The 20,771-nt window shown below is 35.7% G+C and overlaps 2 protein-coding genes across 4 annotated transcripts in view; one reads left to right on the top strand and one right to left on the bottom strand.

Moving 5' to 3' along the window:
• Nucleotides 1-104: 104 nt before the first annotated feature.
• On the bottom strand, nt 105-8,885 carry LOC109087826 (mitochondrial pyruvate carrier 2-like). Its single transcript, XM_042764010.1, has 7 exons — nt 8,633-8,885; nt 7,378-7,385; nt 6,533-6,651; nt 3,242-3,282; nt 3,066-3,150; nt 2,859-2,970; nt 105-2,116 (listed from the first exon to the last, which is right to left on the bottom strand). The coding sequence occupies exons 3-7, from the start codon at nt 6,630-6,632 to the stop codon at nt 2,071-2,073; spliced, it is 384 nt and encodes a 127-aa protein (XP_042619944.1). The 5' UTR covers nt 6,633-6,651; nt 7,378-7,385; nt 8,633-8,885; the 3' UTR covers nt 105-2,070.
• Nucleotides 8,886-9,519: 634 nt separating this feature from the next.
• LOC109087808 (DDB1- and CUL4-associated factor 6-like) overlaps nt 9,520-20,771 on the top strand; it is a 28,575-nt gene continuing 17,323 nt past the window's right edge. Inside the window, exons 1-7 of one of the 3 annotated variants that reach the window (XM_042763998.1) lie at nt 9,520-9,949; nt 13,781-13,842; nt 16,075-16,167; nt 16,510-16,695; nt 16,841-16,954; nt 18,329-18,464; nt 18,800-19,011. In XM_042763998.1, coding sequence (XP_042619932.1) covers nt 9,862-9,949; nt 13,781-13,842; nt 16,075-16,167; nt 16,510-16,695; nt 16,841-16,954; nt 18,329-18,464; nt 18,800-19,011 — 891 coding nt within the window. In that variant the 5' untranslated portion in view covers nt 9,520-9,861. The remainder of the gene's footprint in view (nt 9,950-13,780; nt 13,843-16,074; nt 16,168-16,509; nt 16,696-16,840; nt 16,955-18,328; nt 18,465-18,799; nt 19,012-20,771) is intronic. The other 2 variants (XM_042763999.1, XM_042764000.1) reach the window with 2 other exon arrangements.

Genomic DNA, 20,771 nt, shown 5'->3' with positions numbered 1-20,771 from the left:
GATCCAGTCAGGAAGAAAATGATCAAAGATCAAATTATTGTAGAAGAAATATTTTTTTTATATATATGTAAATGCATTTACAAATAAATAAATCTGAGAATAACTGAGATAAAAACAATTTTTTATTCCTGAACACATGGATACAATATCATATTAAAATATAAAATAATAAAAATTCATAATGAAAGATTAATTAAAAAAAGTGGCAGAAGTCAAAATAAAACTCAAAAACTGAATTTTTAAATGAAATTTTTTTTAGAGCAGGACAATCTGGAAAAAGATAAGAATAATAAATTATGAGAAATCGAACATGTTATTAATTATAAAATATGTAAAACTGTACTTCATACTAACTACAATTGTTTATCTTTTAATAGGTGACATTCGCAAGCATTGTAAAATAAATCACAAGCTGGGTAAAGGATTGATATGGCCTTGTGTGCTAAGGGACTCGCTACAAGGATGGACTTGAGGTTTCATTTTTTTTACTTGCATAACTTTGCTGAAAAGATCAGATCAACATGCCCTAAGCATCAGAAATTCATGAAGTTTGTCATGTATGTGTTCCATGTTTTGTTAAGTTTGGACACTGCGTTTACAAGATTAGTCATTATTGGTCTCACTCAAAAATATGTCAGCCTACATCTCCACATGAGACATTCAGACTTGGTGCCAATCCAGACATCACAGTCTCTTGTTTACATAGGCATTCAAACTAATAAAAAATAAATATTTTTTTAACCAATGTTATATATGTAAACAACCTGTAGGCGAGGCAATGTTTTACCATGTGGATGAAGCATCTTTCAGGGCCAAAATGGTTCCCAGAAACATTTTCTATGTAGATCACACTATCTGCATTTCCAATCTCATTCTACTGAATGCAGTTTTTTGTAGCACCACATGGGGCCAACAGTGTGCTGTCACAGAAACACATAGGCTAAGTGGGAAAGTAGTACACTACTGCTTAGTATATACCATTTTAGTTAATAAGTATAGTATATACTATGTTTAGATAATAAATAATATTTGAAACATAATGTAGATTACAACAGTAAACATTTCAAACAGTACAATGTTACAATGTTGTCAAATGTAACCTCATACATAATTTTAAGAGTGATGTTTGTAATCTAGAAAATGCTTTATTATAATAATTTTGGCTGTCTGATAATAAGTAAACAATAATAATGGTGTTAAAAATCTCCGCTGATAAGCTTGAATGTCTCACTGGAAATAGGTCAGGTTGTGTGCACTGCATTGTGGGATATATGTACTCAGGTTGTACACTGCACATTCTGTTACAAAAAAATCCTTACTATGTGCAGAATAAACAGTAAAAATTGTATGAGTAATATGGTAGTATGATACTCCTTAACTGTTTCAAATAATAAGTAACTTTAAAGTATGCAATTTATTTATAATGGAAGATAAAGGTGAATAACTAGGCAGATAAATGTACATGAACATTTAACAGTACATCTGATTATAAGGGCAAGACGCTTTTAGTAAATTTGTATGTAACTTTATTATTATTTTGATAAAAAATGTCCAATATTACAGTAAAGTTCAGTATGTTGTAAAGTATGGGGTTTGACTAAAATAATTTCATGTTATGGATGTGTAAAAATTAAAAAAAAAAAAAAAAATAATTACAGATGTTTAATATTTCCTAAGAAATACATATAATGAAAGAGACCTTAAAATGTATTTGGTAAAGTATGACAGAGGCTGAGTGAAGAAATTCACTCAATGGTAAGAATTATGATGGTAAATCAAGTATATTGGATGGAAAGCTCCTTTATCAAGATGCATTTGAAACCCAAGCCTTTTAAAGAATGTACAATCATACTTATATGTATATGTAACATTTTGTGCGTATAAACAACCGTAATAATTGTTGCTATAGGTACTAGTGGCACGGGACAATGACCTGAACTCTAAAAGAATCAGATGATCTCTGTTCATGAAGAAAGTGTGTGGAGACTGATGATGGAGGGGAAGTTTCTGCGGGACCTGCTGAGGAGAGTCCCTTTCGGTCCTCTGGAAGCACTCTGCACAGCACTGGTATCAAGCCTGAGCTTCTTTCTCCTTTGTCTTCTGTTCCCGGTTATACCTGTGGGGAATAAAGAACACATATATTGAACATCCCCCAACTTAGTCACACGCCTAAATTCAGGGTTCCTCCACATTTTCTATTTCAAAATTCCATACTTTTCAGACTTAAGTTTCCAAACCTCTCAGTAGATTTTCAGACGTACATGTTTAACAAATCATTCATACAGCATTATTTTCAGCTTTATATTTGGTATATAGTACAGTCAATTGTAAATACATTGTTTTTTTTCATTGATTTTCTCAAAGTGACAACATACAGATTAATTAAATTAAATTCCATACTTTTCCAAACCACATAGGAATGCTGTGAATTACACAATATGCTGGAAGACCCGGTTTGCTTGATTGCTACCAGTCTTATTGAAGTGTAGATAAATAGAGTTCACGGCACATAAAATGTGAAAAAAATTTGTTCTTTAATGGCACAACAGCAATAAAGCATACTGTTTTGTTTAGAGAGAGTGTGGAAAATGGTCATGAGAAATTAAATTATGAGTGTAATTTAATAATATTATTAATATTATTAAAATATTTCATGCTGACGAAGTTTTACTTTTTTGTCACCGCCATCGACTAATCCAGAAATGAATTACACATAGCTGTTGTGAATGACGTGATATCAGATGGCTTTTAAACAAGATATGATGCACTTCACTGCCATGCTGTTTGTGTCAATTCAAGGTCTGGTTGGAATGTAGTAGCATGTAGCATGTAGTCTGTGGGTGAATGAGAGTACTCACTTCCATATTCTGAAGAGCTGTGATCCTCCTGCACCTCCAACAAAGAAGTTTACAGCAAAGAGATTCCAGTTCTTGGGTATAATAACCAAAGAATACCTGGACCAAATAAGTCCTGAAAAACAGAGAGCAAGGGAGATTGGGATCTTTGTATTGTTCCGTTTTTTTTGGGGGGAAGGGGGGGGGGGGGGGGTTCTGTGTGATATATACCTGTGGCGGTCAACACAGCAGATTGAGAGGTACTGAGTTTATCTGCTGGACGTGTCAAGTCTGCTAAGCCAGCTATGACCAGACCCTGTGTGAAATCAGAAATGAAATGAATTTATATATACATAAATATCAATCAATCAAAAGAACATCTAGATACTGTGTGTTGTTAATCTTACCCATTTAAACATTGGTGCCCAAAAGAAAACAGTCTTTGGACCTAAACAAAAAGCAAATCAATACAGTTAAACTCATGTTTCACAGGTCAAATGTGTGTAATTGTGACAGGTATCAGGTGATTCAACTTGCAAAACCTAAAGCACTTACACAGAAGGGAATTATTAGGTGATGAAAAAAATTGTTGTGATTTGGGACCAAATATGTATATCTTGTTCCAAAATGTAAAGGGTTTTTTTTTTTTTTTTTTTTTTTTTTACACGGCACTAAAGGACACAGACTTATACCCGCAACCCTGTGACCTGATGGTTTTGTGTTGTGAGTATGTGCACCACACCATGCCGAAGCTCAGACTTAAATTAATTTTCATTAAAGTGCCCCTATTATGCCATTTCCAATATTGCCGTTCATGCAGTGTGTAATGTAGCTGTACATGAATGTAAATGATCTGCAAAGTTGTAAAGCTGAAAGTGAACGATAAATAAAGTTATTGTCTCCTAAAATAAAGAATCGACTCTGTAGAGCCTAAACGAGTCATTAGTAATTCAAATCTCACTTTCCATGACAGTTACACGTCACAGGGTAACACATTTGCATGATGTGCGCCTATGTTCTATGTTTGCCGGCCCCAAACACGTCATTCTACTGACGACTGCTTCTCTTATCTCGGGGAGTTCAACACGGGATTCACAAAACACTTGCTGTTGAAAGACGGATCAGTATCCTGTTTATTTGGACCAGCTGCTCCACTGAATCACAACCTGTAAAAATGATAAATAATAGATGCTTATATTTTCTATAGAGCATTTAAAATACAGAACCATTGAAATAGGCGTATTGTTTCCGACACGCTGTAGACCAATCACAACAGACTAGGCCATCTGACCAATTAGAGCAGAGGAGGCTCATGGAAAGGAGGTGTTTAGCCCCTTAACTGTCACCCCCCATTTTTTAAAATAGGCATTAAAGTGCACTATCCAAACTTAAATTGTTGTATTTTATGAACACTTTGGAAAATAAACCTAAGGTTGGTCTCTTTTTAAAGAAAAAAAAAAAATTAGCAGATTTTGGCAAAAGTGGATTTTTTTTTCCAAAAAATTAAAGTATCAAAAAGTTATAGAAGTTTAAATGTACTATAAATAAAATGCGCTATATTAATTTTATTATATTTTATTTATTATAAATATTTTACATAACAGGTTTTACTCTAAAATTGGTATAAAATTAAAGCCTTGTGTCTAAATAAGTTTTGTTCCAAATTTGAAGTTGATATGAAAGAAATCGAGGTTCCTTTGAGATTTTATTTAGGGCGTCATACCACAAACAGCCACTGGGAGCCATCAAAACTCCTTTGAATTTTGTTTAATGAATTTTTCCCTAGATTTCTCTGTCAATTTTACTTCTATCTCAAAATAACCACCAAATATGGAATCCTGAGACTCAGACCTTTCCAGTGATATGTTTGTTGCCAAGATTATAAAAAGTTTTGATTCTAAAAGACCGTAATGCATTTTGTAATATGACACTTGACACTGCCCACTAAGGGGGAGGAGACCGCCATAAGATTTTAAAGTACCATTTCCATGGTAACGATATGTCCGATTTCAAAACGGTTTTCACAGGATGAATCTTGGGCTTCTAAGCTTTCAAATGATATATAATTTATGATGATTACTAAAAGATTTTATAGAGAAAAAGGACAACAAAAAAAAGATCACAAAAAATCCCACAGGTGGGAAAACGAAAGTTAATTTTTTAGAGAGACTGAATCTTTGAACTGCTTCAAACGAATCCTTTGAGAATCGCTGGAAAATGAGGTGATATCAAATGCATATTTTGAGAAAACGAAAGTGTTTTTTGACCTTGCATGCATGTAAACCTATTGTAGGAGACTCCCAAAACAATATTAGGAACCGTAAAAATGGCATAATAGGGGCACTTTAAGAAATACAATATACAATGGCTGATGGGACAAATGTTTAACCAATTATGGATTATTATCTGTAAACAGTCAATGTTTAAATATTCAATAAGACAATGCACTGATCAGCTTAGTGGAGTTCGAGCCATCAGTGATCAACATAATGCAACAGACTTGTTTTAGAACATCTAAAAAACAATCAGCATGTTAAAAATCAATTTTTTAGTATCATTTAATAAAAGATCAGTCATCCCTAGTACTAAATATGCCCCCTCCCTCTGCCAAACGTGAAGCTGAGGAGAAAATCTGCATGCCAGCACTGTTCGCTTAATCTTTTTTTAGTTTCTTGTCAGTCAACCTCTGCTTATCAACACACATGTAATTTGATCTCTATTTATTCTACCACCAATGACTAGAATTATAAACACAATGACTCCCTTAAGAAAACTCATGTGAGATTATTAGAACAGAAAATATTTTCAGTTATTCAGTAACAGACAATATTACCGACAATGATTTCGGTTTCTCAAGGGCACTTTCCACAAATACAGTACACTTTGGTGACCCATAACATTGTTTTTCTTTTTTCTTTTAGGACTATCTTTCATTACATGTACAATTTTACATGTACAATTGATTATTGTTTCAATAATCCATCCAAAATCATAAATAATACTTACACTTCGTAATACTAGTTGGAAAATTACAATCACATAAATCAAGACTTTTAACAGCATTGAGACATGCCCCAAAATTTGAAAACACACATTATTAGTTTAAACATATTTAGTTAAACACAAGTTTAGACATTGTTTCACTGACCAACTGTTTAAAATGAAAAGACATTCTTATTTCTCACTTATGTATAAATACATACATTTAACAATTTAACTTCAAAATCATTCAAAGTGCCAAAACCAGTCATAAAAGCAACTATAGCAAGACCAGAACGGCAGACAACAATTCACCATGGTTTCCATGTAGGAATCAAAATAAAAAAAAATATAAATAAATAAAAAGAAAGTAAAAAAAAAAAAAAATAATAATAATAGTAATACATTTCTACATGTTATACAGTGGCTATAATACATCTCAAGCACATTCTTAAAACATTTTCTGTATCTTAACCTCAATTCCATTCTAGGCTATGCACCTAAGGAGACTGATTCTGATTCTTTCGTGTACCAAGTTCATTATTACCTTTATTTTAAAGCATTGGAGTCACTCTGTTTTTGACCTTAAACAATGAGACAAAAAACACCTGCTCAGGTAGCAGTCTGTATGGCTGCACCGTCATATGCAACACTTCAGGTCATGCTGCCACCTCAAGAGGTTAACCGGATCAGTATCAGTCACAAATACGCTGTGTTACCTGCAGGGTGGTTGTAAAAAGGTCTCAGTTTAGCCGGCAGCACATGCTCGATCCTGTCGAGGATTCTGTGGTAAGACGCTCTCAGCCCCACCATAGCCATGATGACTGCTAAACAAGTTAGACAAAGCCCGTTTTTAGCGATTTTTAGATGCTAACACTGCTTGATGACCAGTCAGCAACCTGCGCTGTGGCTGTGCGGCAAACTGCCATCGAGGAGCCGTGCCCCCCCCGCCAGTACGCGGTCATTGATGCCTGCGAGCCTCCTACAGGCCTATGGCGTGGAGTCGAGTGGTTATGACCAAAAGCCTATTTTTACAAAAACTGTCCGGGGCACATAATTTAGAAGGTAAGTTTATTATTTTAATCTTTATAAAAAATGTTCAAACGCCTCAGATGTTAAAGTTATTCTGTAACTTCAAAGTGACGCAAATGAAAGTCAAACGCAAGTGAAACAAGAACGCAGCCGACTGGTCGCAAAACTGCATAAAACAAGTTTTTGCACCAGTTGTTCATTCGAGGGCACGTTTGATGCCCCTAGGCTTGGCCCAAAAAAAATATCCGTCATGGTGAACTGCTTATTGGTCGCACGACTAGGTAAATGCTTATTGGTACATTTGATTTTGCAGCACGCGCGCAAAATCCATTTCAAGTCGAGGAACAGTTTGTCCGTCTATATTATAGACAGTTGTTAGCAGCTAATTTTAAACATTTCTAAAAAAAAAAAAAAAAATGGATTTACGAAAATGGTTTACACCTCCGCAGCCTTGTCAATCAGCAGACGTAGATACTCCGGCCACGACCACCAGTACCACAGTATATGAGAGCCGAGCTGGCGCTTCTTCTGCAAATGCTAGCTCCGGACAACCGCCAAAAGATTTAATACGCAGACATTTGTGTGATGATGTCCAACTCGTTTTATGAAGAAAAAAGCCTTAAGTTTTCAGAAACATCTATACGAAAAAACTTTGTCTGATGGGGACATTTTTTGCCGGTTTTTCAAAGCTTCAAACTGATTCAGTGTTTTATTTTTGTCGTCGTAATTTGTTAATTATTTAAGTATAATAAATATATTGCTATTTATTGTAGGCCTATATTATATTTATATTATTATTTTATGTTCTGTTCTGTTGTTTAGGCTATCTGTTCTGGGCCGGGTTTCCCGATAACGATGTAGCCTAACCTATCTTAGCTCTTAAAAGCACTCTCTACGTGCAAGGTTATAAACATTAGCCGCAATTCCCCGCGCGTTTCCCAAAAATGTAGGCTACTGAACTCGTAGAACGCGAGAATAGGCTATACGTGCTACTTGAGTCGCTGTCCATTCGCAAAGTGCTGAACTAGGCTATACTAACCTTATATGGAATCGTATTCTGGACGTTTTAACTAACAGTCGTCATCTGTTGTGTATTAGGAATCAAGACAGGTAAAAATAAAAATAAAAAATTATATAATGACATTCTTGTAATAATAAAAAACTCCATAGTCACGGGAAGAAGGAGGCGGGAACCGGCGAACATTCAAATAAAACTTTAATAACCAAATAAAGATAAAACAGCGCGACAGCCCCTCACGGTCGACTGCCGCGCACAAACAAAAACCAAACACAAAATAAAACCCAGGCCAGGTCCTCTCTCGTCCTTCACTGTAGTCGCTCCTCTTTTGTATCCTCCCGATCTCCTCCGTGGGACTCGAGACCGGTGAGTGGAGCAGGTGTCGCTCATTTCCCAATCACTCCACCAGCCTCGCTCTGTTCCCACGGCTCTCGGCCCCGCCCCACTCGTCACAATTCTATATAGATAGATCATTGGAGCTAACATTATAGGGTAGAATGTCATTCTATATAGATCATTGGAGCTAACTGACTCTTGCCGTATCCGGTCGGCAAAACAGCAAATTTCAGCGCTGTCTTCTGTTCCTCTTTTAGATAAAAACCCAAGTCTAAATCTTTCATTGTCATTCTATATAGATCCTTCAGATTTAGGTCTGGATTTCCATGCTACTATGATTTTGCCAATGCGTCAAAAAATATTTATCAAACGACAGTGCCCCCCCGCCGATGATCCAATGCCCCTCCAGTAGATCTGCTCTGACGCCGACTCTGCACTGCACCCACGAAAATACCGCTTAGGACGTGTAAAGCACTCTGCTGCTATTGTTCCGTGATGTTTCCAAAAGACAAGAGCCCGTAGTCAGGAAAACAAGACGTTTGGACGAACATAAAGTACAAAAAACCTACGTTACTGTGCTACTTTCGACCTTGCTAATGCAGTTTACTGCTATGTTGTCATCTGAAGTGTCAGTAGGGACGCGTAGTAGTAAAGCTAACTGAGTCAAAGCGTGAATGAGCCTCTAAGGCGAAGGATTGGTTAATGTGGTCACGCCTTTTTGTTGTGATTGGCTGGAAGGGGTTCCCACGCTCATAAAAGGCGGGGCCTGGTCAGGTCGCTTTGAGAAGAGAAGCTGTTTTGATGGTTGTGTGTAGAGATTATTATTGTGGAATGCTGGGCGTGAAAGTTAAAAGTTTCCATTCATTTCATTTCATAAAAATAAATAAATAAATAAATAATCGTCCTTCACAGTGTTCACAACAAACATTTATTGATGAATTGGTTGATTTGTTGTTTAAATCGACCGCATTGCGTTTATATTTGCAAGACGTGTTTTGTCTATTTTGCATTGAAACTATTTAGTGCACTTTATTCTTGTCAAATAGGTTTACATATTTTTTCATATTTTAAAACTATATTTACAATTGAATTACATTTTTTTAAACGTGTCATTACTGTTAAATTTACATTACCATGGGTGGTTTTCATCAGCACGTCAGTTACCAAATCTTCTCACCTTACAGATTTAAACTACTGTTACAAATACTTTAGGTGAAACAAAATAGTGTTGAGATTTGAATGCAGTCAGGGATCCTGCAGTTTCAGGAAGTAAGGTTCGGCGTAACTTCTACGCACACTTGACGCTCTCCAGAACGACCCACTCTGTCCCTTCCATTGGCTTTGGGCTCGAGATGGATTTGACGTACCAGAGCAGCAGGGGCTAAAGCAGATAGCCAAACAGGAAGCAAAATATTTTTACTACACCTCAAAGCAGTCATGCACAAAGTGTCGGAAACGGATCGCCGCGGTGTTGTCGATTTTGAGGAGTAATATTATCTCATTCGTCCAGTGTCAGTTGTCGATGAACTTATAGCGACTATTAGTGGCTTTAAAGGGAAACAATAATAATCAAACGTCACGGGAGGAACACAAACACACAAGAAAAGCGTCTGCTGTACCTTTTTCATCCATGCATGTCTCAGCATTAGAGGTTTAAACACCATGTCCTGCTCTGGCAACCTCATTTGGGATGTGCGAAAACGCGCTATTGGATGCACAGATCCATATGCGGTCAGGACAAATTATTTAGGTAAGAAACTACGACCGATATCACACCGTTGCACATGAAAATCATCTGGGAGACTTGTTTAAGAAGACTTTCTAGGTGACAGCTGTCACTTCAGCTTGTACAGAAGGCAGGGACACTGGTTAAAGATGATCTGACCTGTTACTCTGATGCTGATCTGCTTTCAGAACGACGTGTTAACTGTGTTATTGGTTACATTTTGATTCAGAAAAATATGAAACGTCCAGCTGATTAGTCTGGGAAGAGCTCTGTCTTTAGATTGCATTAAGGGTTGATATTCGGATTTAAGAGGAAGTGCTAAAGTTGAATTGGCTACAGTTTTCTCCTTCCTTTTCTGCCTTGTGATGAATTCTGCACAATTAAGAATATTAATACAATTAAGAACAATATAGTTTAAGAAGCAATATCTAAAAGTAGAAGGATCTTCCTGTAAAGAGATATTAGTAGGCTTGTGTTTTTACATTTTACAGTATGTATGCAAATTGAATGTCAGCACAAATCTTTATGGTAATGAAGGGAATCTTGGTGTGAACAGGTTGTTATAATTCCTTCAAAACATACAAAACAAAACACTGCCAATAAATTGTTTTATTTGTTGATCTGGGAGGATTGCTTTTGTGGTTTAATAACTGTAGACAGACACTGAGTTTCTTTTTACTTTGGTGAGCTTGATATTCCATAAAATTTCAAGGTTCTTGTATTGACAAACAGCACTAGCTCTTGATTTCTGACACAAAACATGTTCTGTTGTTTCTGGAATGATTTTCAGTATTAAGTACAGTTGAAATGGTTTGCAGAAATCTTTCCTTTATTGCCGTATAGGACTGGGCCTGCCAATGACAATTAGCCACCTGGCTAAATCTGGCAAATTTGACGCAGATTTGTATGTATTATTAATGAGTATTGTCCCTGATTAAATAAATAATTGAAAAACGTAAATAATATATATATATATATATATATATATATATATATATATATATATATATATATATATATATATATATATATATATATATATATTATTATTTACGTTTTTTCAATTATTAATTTAATTTATTTATTTGAATTAATAATTGAAAAACGTATATATATATATATATTTTTTTTTTTTACGTTTTTCAATTATTTATTTAATAATTATATATTATAATTACAACACAAGAAAATTTTTTCTTCAGTGGAACACGAAATTAGTTATTTAGTGGAATCTCCATGCTGTGCTTTTTTATACAATGAAAGTGAACAGAGACAAGGGCTGTTAAAAAAAAGGCTGTCTAAAAAAGTAGCATAAAAGTACCACAAACTTAGTGCATATGATGTTTGGACTACGTGTGAGGTAGCTTTGTGTGAGGGTTTGAAATAGAATAGTAGTGATGACAGAATTTTCACTCTATCTAGGAGAGGAGATGCATTTTCACTCAGTATTACTCGGTGCCTATTATACTTTAAAGAAATAGGTAGGAATTGTGCTCATGGCTTGAGAGTGAAGAGAATCTGACATTATCTGATCTCTAAAAGTCATTTACACGCAAATCACCCCAAAAAATTAAAATAAATTTATTTTACCCTATTGGTGAATTTGTATCTCTGTTATGTAGAAAAAAAGCACTGCAACATTACACTTAAGCTGAGAGACCTGAGAGAAGTGTCAGGCAGTCTTGGCGGACTTCAAAGCACGCTTATGTAATGCCTACCTAACACCTAGTCTGACCCAAATATGTATTTTAGACAATACCAGTTTAGCTCATTTCTTCTCTGTACCCTAAGAATTGGATGCTGAATTCGATTTGATTAATACAGTGTGCCAATATGTTCAGTCTTTGGTGTCTGTGAGCTATTTTACTCTGGATCTCACATTCAGACAGTGATGATAGCATATCGTTCAGAGTATTCCGTATATAGCTCGGCTCTCATTCATGTTAAAAAGCCTGCCAATGCTTACGGTTAGAAACAGAGCAGCCAAAAAAACGACACAGAGTATCTCTGTTTTATGCATTTGTGAATGGATCCAGAATGGAATTTAACCTACATGTACATTCCTTTTTGCATGAATTTCAACTTTTGCTTTCTGTTTCCAGACTGTTTCTGTGAGGTTGTACAGTACCATCAATGCATAGATCAGTTTCATCTCAGGCCACTGCTGTTCTCCGGGCTTGCACCATTGAAAATGGTTGACCTAAGTTTGGCACTTGCTATTTGTAGCTCTTTATTGCACAGTCTGAAAATACAGCCATGGAAAGATCTGTCTTTTACCAGCCACACAGAGATATCCCCTTGTCAGGAACAGAAATATAAATATTATTAAATGTTTCTTAATGCAAACAGTGTTGAATGTGAGTTGGTATAGTAGTTGTATAGCACCAATATTTGAGCCTAAACCACAGTGTTTGTATGTCAAATAAATCTGATGTATTAGAGATTAGACAAACAAAAACAAAACAAGAGCCAAATCAGGGTGGATGACATTACTACAAAAGCGGATGACAGGATGTTTTCCGTCTTTGTACAGCAATTCAGCAAATGCGGGAGGTAACGTAATAGTGTTCTGGCGTTTCTCCAAGCAATGAAGATTTCAGCAGCCATTAACAATCATCCCAGCCTCCTTACCCACATAATATATTTTCATAGATGATGTACACCATAATTGAGCTTTCAGGTTTAGATTATTGTGCCTGTTATTCATATAAACTTAAAGTAAACTGTCTCTGATTGTACTGTACAGCTAAGCTCAACTTAACAGTGAATGGGACATATGCGGATCTTGTTTAAACTGAAAGGTGTCATTTTGGCAATGTTGGTTGATTTCCAACCAAACTGTAAAGAGTGTGGCAGCATTAACACATTGATGTTGTTTGTTTGAGTGGCCTGATATTTCAGCCTGATCTCATGGCAATTCGTACATATTTTATGAGGTGGCTAATTCGTACGAATTCGTATGACCTCACACTCGTACAAATTCATACAGTTTGTTCTAAACCGTACAGTATTTTACGAGTTGCACAATTTGTATGAATTTGTACGAATGACCTACACCTAACCCCGCCTCTAAACCTACCTGTCACTGGGGTCTATACAAATCGTTTAAAATCGTGCGAGTGAGGTCGTGTGAATTAGCAACCTCGTAAAATACGTATGAATTGGTCGTGAGATAGCGTTGGAAATTTCAGCATTGGATCAACTTATGTTCAAAAGTTTGATGTTGGTAAGGTTTTTTATGTTTTTGAAATAAGTCTCTTATGCCCACCAAGGCTGCATTTATTTGATTAAATACATAAATATATATTTTAAAATGTAATTTATTCCTGTGATGGCAAAGTTGAATTTTCAGCATCATTACTCCAGTCTTCAGTGTCACATGATCATTCAGAATTGATTGTAAAGTTTATTTGGTGATCAAGAAGCCATTTTTATTTTTATGATTATTGAAGATAGTTGTGCTGCTTAATATTTGTATGGAAGCCATGGCACTTTTTTTCAGGTTTAAAAAGAATATATATTTTTTATTATAAAAGTATTTACTGTTACTTTTAAAATGTCCTTGCTGAATAAAGTATTAATTTCTTTAAAATAAATTTTACTGGTGAATAAAGGTAGAAGATGGGGAGAAACCTGTTTGGAAACAGTCAGTTGTGCAGTTATGTTTGGTGATGCTAGTGGCACAGAAACGACAGCTTTACAGTAAATGGCTGAATTTAATGTATATTGAATGTGGGAAAGATCAAATATATGTCCTTGTTCTTATTCTCTTGTATGAATTAACAGACAATGCAAATGATCTTGGACATGAAAATTGTCACAATAAAATGCATACATTTTTTTTCCCCTCTATAGGCAGAAGAGAGTTCGTGCAACGACTGAAGCTTGAAGCCGTTCTTAGTGTGCACGATGGATGTGTAAGTCTTTAAAGTCTTTGTGAAGTCTCTAGTTGTGTCTGATGCTCTTGCCCCCAGCAGTCTTTTTTGCTGGCTAATTTTTTTCTTTGATAAATGTGCCTGTAGGAGAATGTTCTGTCTGGGTTATTTTGTCTCAGGGGAATCACTGTGCTTGTATTTTGTGTGAGTGTTGTGTGTGCATCTCTTTTTGCCCACTTATCAGTGGCTCCTGTTCTTTATCTGTCTGTGATTTTAAACTCGAAGGCTTATAGGCGGCAGGCAGCCATCGGGGATGTAATTTGGTCAGTGCTGCTTTACTGCTGGGACATCACCATGTACTCTAATTGCAAGCCTCACAAATGACACACACTCCAGAATAACCATTAACAGGCTTTAACAAACTCGCAAAACCATGGTTGGAGCAGGTTTCAATTCATTTGTGTCAATGAAAATATTTCTGTATTTTGCTACTGTCTGGAATCGTCCCTCATACTGAGTATGATAGTAACACAAAAACACAGCAGGAAAAGATGGCAGCACTTCAATATGATGGACTGTGCACAATAAGCAGATTCAACGCATCACCAATTTGTAAAGCCCCTGCTGGTAGATGCCATAAATATACTGGCTGCAATGAGCATCTTTCTCAAATGATGGCCATTAAAAATATTTGTATCTTTTAATGTATCATGTATTCTGATGAAATACACTAACGTTTAAAAAGTTTGGGGTCAGTTTTTTGATCAAATAAATGCAGCTTTGGTGAGCATTGTTCCAAACCTATATGAGTTTCTTTCTTTTGTTGAGCACAAAAGACTATATTTAACCAAACAGTTCATGGTAGCCATTGACTTGTATAGTATTTTTTTCTGTAATATGGAAGTCAATGGCTACCGTCAGCCGTCTGGTTACCAACATTCTTCAAAATATCATCTTTTGTGCTCAACAGAAAAAGCTCATGCAGGTTTAGAAGAAGTGACGTGTGAGTTAATGATGACATAATTTTCATTTTTGGGTGAACTATATAATAAACAATAGACTTTTATATGAGCATAACTTAATAAGTAAAAGAATCTGTAACAGGGTTGCAACTAAAAAGGTGCTAGCTAGTGTTAAAATCTAGCTGTCACTAGGGGCTAAATCAATGTTGATTTATATTTCCCATAAAATAAAGAAAAATGTGTTTGTTTATAAACTACCATAGCTTAAATATCTAGTTCTCTCCCTAAAAAGAACATTGAGCTTGTGTCTTTATTGCTTTATAATAGCTATTCCTATTTGTGGAAATTGCTAACAGATGCAGTTCATAAGCCACAGTGTTCTTGTGGCTCAGTGGTAGTAGCGCATTGTGTTAGCAGCACAAAAGGTTGTGGGTTTGATTCCCAGGGAACACATGTTAGGTTAAAAAAAAATGTTAGCCTGAATGCTCTGTAAGTCGCTTTGGATAAAAGTGTCTGCTAAATGCATAAATGTAAATGTTATAAACAGTTTGTTTATTCTGTTTGATCAGAAGGCCTTTCTCTTTTACTCTTTTTGAACTGTGTCAGCTGATGTGTAAAACCAGGACAGATGTACAGAATACCTGCTGTGCATTTTTAACTGCAAGAAGAGTCAGGTATCTTTTATCACCTGACTTTGGGGTAATGGTTCAGGTTCTGATCCAGCGACACAATCTAATTCCATCTCTCCACTACACAAAGCAGAGCCGTAGAGTGAAAAGCAGAAGAGCAGAATGAGGGTTAAATGCTTAATCCCTCCCAGTGATGTTATTTTAGAAAGGAAGAGGTCAAAGGAAATGGATCCCGTGTGATGAGGTTTGAGCTGCTCTAAAAAGAGGAGGAAAAGCGTGTATCAGCCTTGAGTTAATGAAATATTGATCGCTTGCTCTTAAAGGCACAGGCAGCACACACTGCCTCAGTCCATTTCAGCTCTAAAATCTTAAAGTGGAATTTTATGTGATGGTTAAAATAATAATGTTATCAGTGATGCTTAGTTAATGATGTTAACAAATAGAAATTACTTTCTTCTGTGGAACATGAATTCCTCAAAATATCTCCTTTTGTGTTCCAAAGAAGTAATGATATGGGTTTTTGTAGCAATGATGAAAGACTGTTAATTTCTGGTGCACTATTTCTTTAAAGAAATTGATGGAGATATGCTAAATTATGGCACAGTTTATGAAACAGAAGAAACAAGCTTTTCAATTTAAGAAATCTGTGTTTATATTAGCTGTTTTTTTATGTTTCTTTAAAGGTTAACACCATATCCTGGAATGACACAGGAGAATACATCTTATCAGGTTCCGATGACACTAACTTGGTTATCACAAACCCTTACAACAGAAAGGTAAGTTAAAGACACAAATGCTACAAACAAAATATTGAATTATTTTGGATCACTGGCATACAATCGGTACCATATTGGTTATCAGACTATATTAGAATTTTTTATTATGCGTATTGGTCAATATTGGATGTGATTCGCTCTAATTTACATACTTTTATAATTTAGCTTTGCTGTCGTCTAATACTCATTAAAAGTTAAACTATGAGAACTAAGAGATATCCATTTAGATTAAGTTCTATAGAATATAGAATATTCTTAATAACAGCCCTTTTTGTTGATGGCCTGTTTGTTGATGTTTTGTTTAGTTATGTTAAAAATGCCATACTGTACTTTTGCCTTTAGGTAAAGACAACTATTCGTTCAGGACACCGGGCCAACATCTTCAGCGCAAAGTTCATGCCACACACTAACGATCAACAGATTGTGTCCTGCTCAGGAGATGGCATCATTTTCTACACTAACATAGAGAAGAGCCAAGAAATCAACAGGCAGTGCCAGTTCACCTGCCACTATGGCACTGCTTATGAGGTACAATGTTAGTTAAAGAGCACAGTGAGAAGGAAATAAAAGACACAAAGAGGGATTGGGAATGTTTCTCTGTTTCAGCCATGTCTTTGTTTGCAGTTGACGTGTGATGTCTCACATATTTCTCTCTTTCTGTTTCTATCTACAGATAATTACAGTGCCAAATGACCCATATACCTTTTTATCCTGTGGAGAAGATGGTACAGTGAGGTGGTTTGACATGCGGATGAAGACGAGCTGCACAAAAGAGGACTGTAAAGATGTAAGAAGGATTTGACTGTGTAGTAGATACATACATCATCAAATACTGTATACCCAAAAGCTCAGCATGTTTCTTCCTGGTAGTGCTCAGGAGAGGAGCTGTACTGATTTGAGATCAGGCGCCCCTCCCACACTGTTCAGCCTCACCATTACAGCTGCTGAATAACACTGATGAAGAACCTAGACCTCAGATACATTTTTATGAGGAATGCAGTCTCCAAACTTGATTTCTCAACCCACAGGGTGTGTGCGGTGAAGATGCTATTAGCCTTAGGGCACGATTGCTTTCTGTTGCCATCAGAAGGCATTTTTTTTTTTGTGAGGCAAAGACAACAAGCACACTACTTGTAAGTGCTGTTTGGATCTCTGCTTGGGTTCTGCTAGTAGCAGGGCTTTAAACTACTGTAAACAATACATGTGAAGCAGGATTTTGAACCAATTTATTTTTGTGGGCGGAACTATAAAATAAAATTTTAAAGTATAAAATAATAAATAAATAATAAAATAAATGCCATTTGGTTTGATGTTTTGTTATTGAATGGCAAGGTTTTTAACCTTTATTTGTGAAGATGCTGCAAGTGGTCCTTAAGAACCTAGAAAAAATATTTATACTTATACATTATGTAACATATAATTTATACTTATAATGGTATATATGGTAAATGCAGTAACATTCATACTTTTCAAAATAAATTAATAGTTGCTAATTTCATTTAGTAAGGATGCATTAAATTGATCAAAAGTTACAGTAAAGATTATTTATAATGTTACAAAAGATGTAAATGCTGTTCTTTCAGCCCTGTTCTTTGTACACCCTGAAAAAATCACAGTTTTCACAAAAATATTAAGCAGTACAACTATTTTCAACAGTGATAATAATAAATGTTTCCTGAGCACCAAAAAAAGAGCATCATAAATCAAAATACAATATTTTCTGAAGAATAATGTAAATCAGAAGACTAGACTAATGACTGCTGAAAATTCAGCTTTGCCATCGTGGAAATAATTTACACTTTAAAATGTATTAAAATAGAAAAAAGTTATTTTAAATGATGATATTTTAATTGTTTTTACTGTATTTTATATAAAACAAATGCAGCCTTGGTAAGCACAAGACTTCTTTCAAAAACATTTAAAAGGTTCATTAATACCCTTTTGAACTTTATTGATTATATTCCAAATAATACTCTCAATCAATCGTATATCTAAAAAAAGAGAAGTGTTCTTTCTGTTTGACCTTTGTGTTTGATTTACTAATGTTTATTTAAAGATTTATATATAACCTCTGGTTTTCAGTTACTATCCACATATTTATTCCTCTCTCCCTCTCTATGTCATTGCCAACTTTCTCTCTTTCTATGCTCTCCCTTATCAGGACATTTTGATTAATTGCCAGAGAGCCGCTACCTCAATATCCATTTGCCCCCTGGTCCCCTACTATCTTGCTGTGGGCTGTTCAGATAGCTCAGTGAGGATCTATGACAGAAGAATGCTGGGAACAAGAGCTACGGGTGAGAAATTCATGTTCAGCATTTCAGCCTTTTATTCTTCTGCATATCAGGTTCATAGAGCAACAAATATGTGCCATGTGACTTAATGATCTTTTATATTTACCATTTGGAATCATATATGGATCTGTGTCCTTTCTGTTTTGATTATTGCAGTGAGAGGTCTTAAACTCTCAGAACTTATTTCAGAAGAATGGCCCACATATTCAAGTTTGCCTAAAAAATACTTCACATCCTCTGAATGTACAAAACATTTGTTCCTCCTTTAATCTAGAAAAAGCCCAACGTTTTAAATGCTTTCTTCAAATGATCTTAAAAAGGTTTCTCTGTTTCACTAGGTAACTACATGGGCAGAGGGACGATCGGCATGTGTGTATGTTTTGTTCCAGAACACCTGTCCTCCAAATCCTGCCGCGTCACCTCTCTGTGTTACAGTGAAGATGGACAAGAAGTGCTGGTCAGTTACTCTTCAGACTACATCTACCTGTTTGACCCCAAAGATGACCAGGCCAGGGAGCTCAAGGGCCCGTCTGAAGAGCGGCGAGAGGAGGTAAGCAGACATCAGGAGGATGTTCTTTGGCCATTTTTACACTAGAGCTTGGTGATGATGAGAGCAGAGGCTGCATTGATGTTTTAAAAACACCTCTGAATAATTCAGAATGCTTTACATCATTTAGATAAAAACAGATAAGTCAAATAAACTATCTGATCTATTGCATCTATTGATATCAGTGGCACGTTAAAAATACCAAGCATTTCAAAATGTAACTGTATCATGGGTAACTTGAGGTTTGATATAGATGCATTGATTTAAACTAACCTTTTCGTTTTGCCAATCAAGTGTTTCTTGCTGAATTAAAGGAACAGTTCACCCAAAAATGAAAATTTGTCAAAAATTGACTCACCATTCAATGGTGTTTCTTCACTGGATCAAAAGATTTGGAGAAATTTAACATTAAATAACTTGCTCTCCATTGGATCCTCTGCAGTGAATGGGTGCCGTCAGATTGATAGTCCAAACAGACTGATAAAATATCATAATCCACATGTACTCCACACAACCCTAGTCCATCAGTTAATGTCTTATGAGGCAAAAAGCTGTGTGTTTGTAATAAACCATGATGAATCCATCATCAAGGTGTTTAAACTGTTTCTTTTGGCTGAAATGCCACTCCATAATCCATAATAATGCTTCCTCCAGTGAAAAAATCCATTGCCTGTTGTCCTCTCTAATCAAAATCAGCCAACATATTTGTTTAGTAACGTAAACTGTTTTTTTTTTTCTTGTAAGCATCTGTGCCTTTTTACTCTCATGATTCAAACGAGACAACTTTTTCAATTGAGAATACAATATTATGGATAGAGGATTTGAATGAAATTAAAAAATGTCTAAATGATAGATTTGTTTCTTACAAACACACAGCTTTTCTCTTCACAAGACATTAATTGAAGGACAGGAGTCGTGTGAATTGCTTGTGGATTATTGTGATGTTTTATCAGCTCTTTGAACTCTCATTCTGACGGCACCCATTTACTGCTGAGGGTTTATTGGTGAGCAAAGATGTAATGCTAAATTTCTCCAAATCTGTTGAGCCAGTGAAGATACAAACTCGTCTACATTTTGGATGGCCTGGGGAATAAGGGTGAGTGAAATTTCAGAAATTTTAAAATGTGAATCTTCATGAAAAACAAGCAGGATTTTAAAGTGAATTGTACTAGTATGTGAAAGCATGCGACCCATGCATCCTCTGACATGTGCTTGACTACAGACACCAGAATGCTGCTTATTCACTCTGAAGCGTTCAGACTATGTATCATGTAATCAATTTGCAACCTTTTGTGGGTTATTAAGCACAAAAACCATATCATACTTTTGATTTGAATTCACTAATTTGTTCAGCCCTAATGAAAATGGAGCCAGAAATCTGAAAGTCAAGAGCGACTGGTCTGGGGGCAAGTGTGTGCAGTCTGTTCTTGCCTAAGGCGAAAACTAAATAAAGGACTTTTGAAGTTCTCTGCACTCTTGTCTCATGCACTCTGTGTAATCCTCAGCAGTACTGTGCTTCAGTGGTGCAGTTTGAAATTGGTTTTGTAGAGAAGTGTCGGAGAGGACAGATCAAACAGCGTTGCTGCTATGGTTTAGGATGTGGATCACTGCTTGCTGCACTGCTCAGTGATATCCTTTATAAGACTGATTCTGGCTGGGGAATAAAAATATGCAATAGGGAATTTTATATCTTAATACCATATTGAAGTTTTAATACATGTATTCTGTGAGTGGAACTATACAGTTACACAGCATGATTACAT

The sequence above is a fragment of the Cyprinus carpio genome, chromosome A9, assembly GCF_018340385.1.
Source record: "Cyprinus carpio isolate SPL01 chromosome A9, ASM1834038v1, whole genome shotgun sequence".
In the NCBI taxonomy this organism is placed as follows: Eukaryota; Metazoa; Chordata; class Actinopteri; order Cypriniformes; family Cyprinidae; genus Cyprinus; species Cyprinus carpio.
This window is presented reverse-complemented; position numbering and strand designations above follow the sequence as displayed.

Excerpts from the sequence above, each read along its gene's own strand:
- LOC109087826 (XM_042764010.1), bottom strand. The coding sequence starts at position 6,632 with ATGGCTATGGTGGGGCTGAGAGCGTCTTACCACAGAATCCTCGACAGG. Across the intron at positions 3,151-3,241 it reads GGGCACCAATGTTTAAATGG|GGTCTGGTCATAGCTGGCTT; the intron begins GTAAGATTAACA and ends GATTTCACACAG. Across the intron at positions 2,971-3,065 it reads TGCTGTGTTGACCGCCACAG|GACTTATTTGGTCCAGGTAT; the intron begins GTATATATCACA and ends TCTGTTTTTCAG.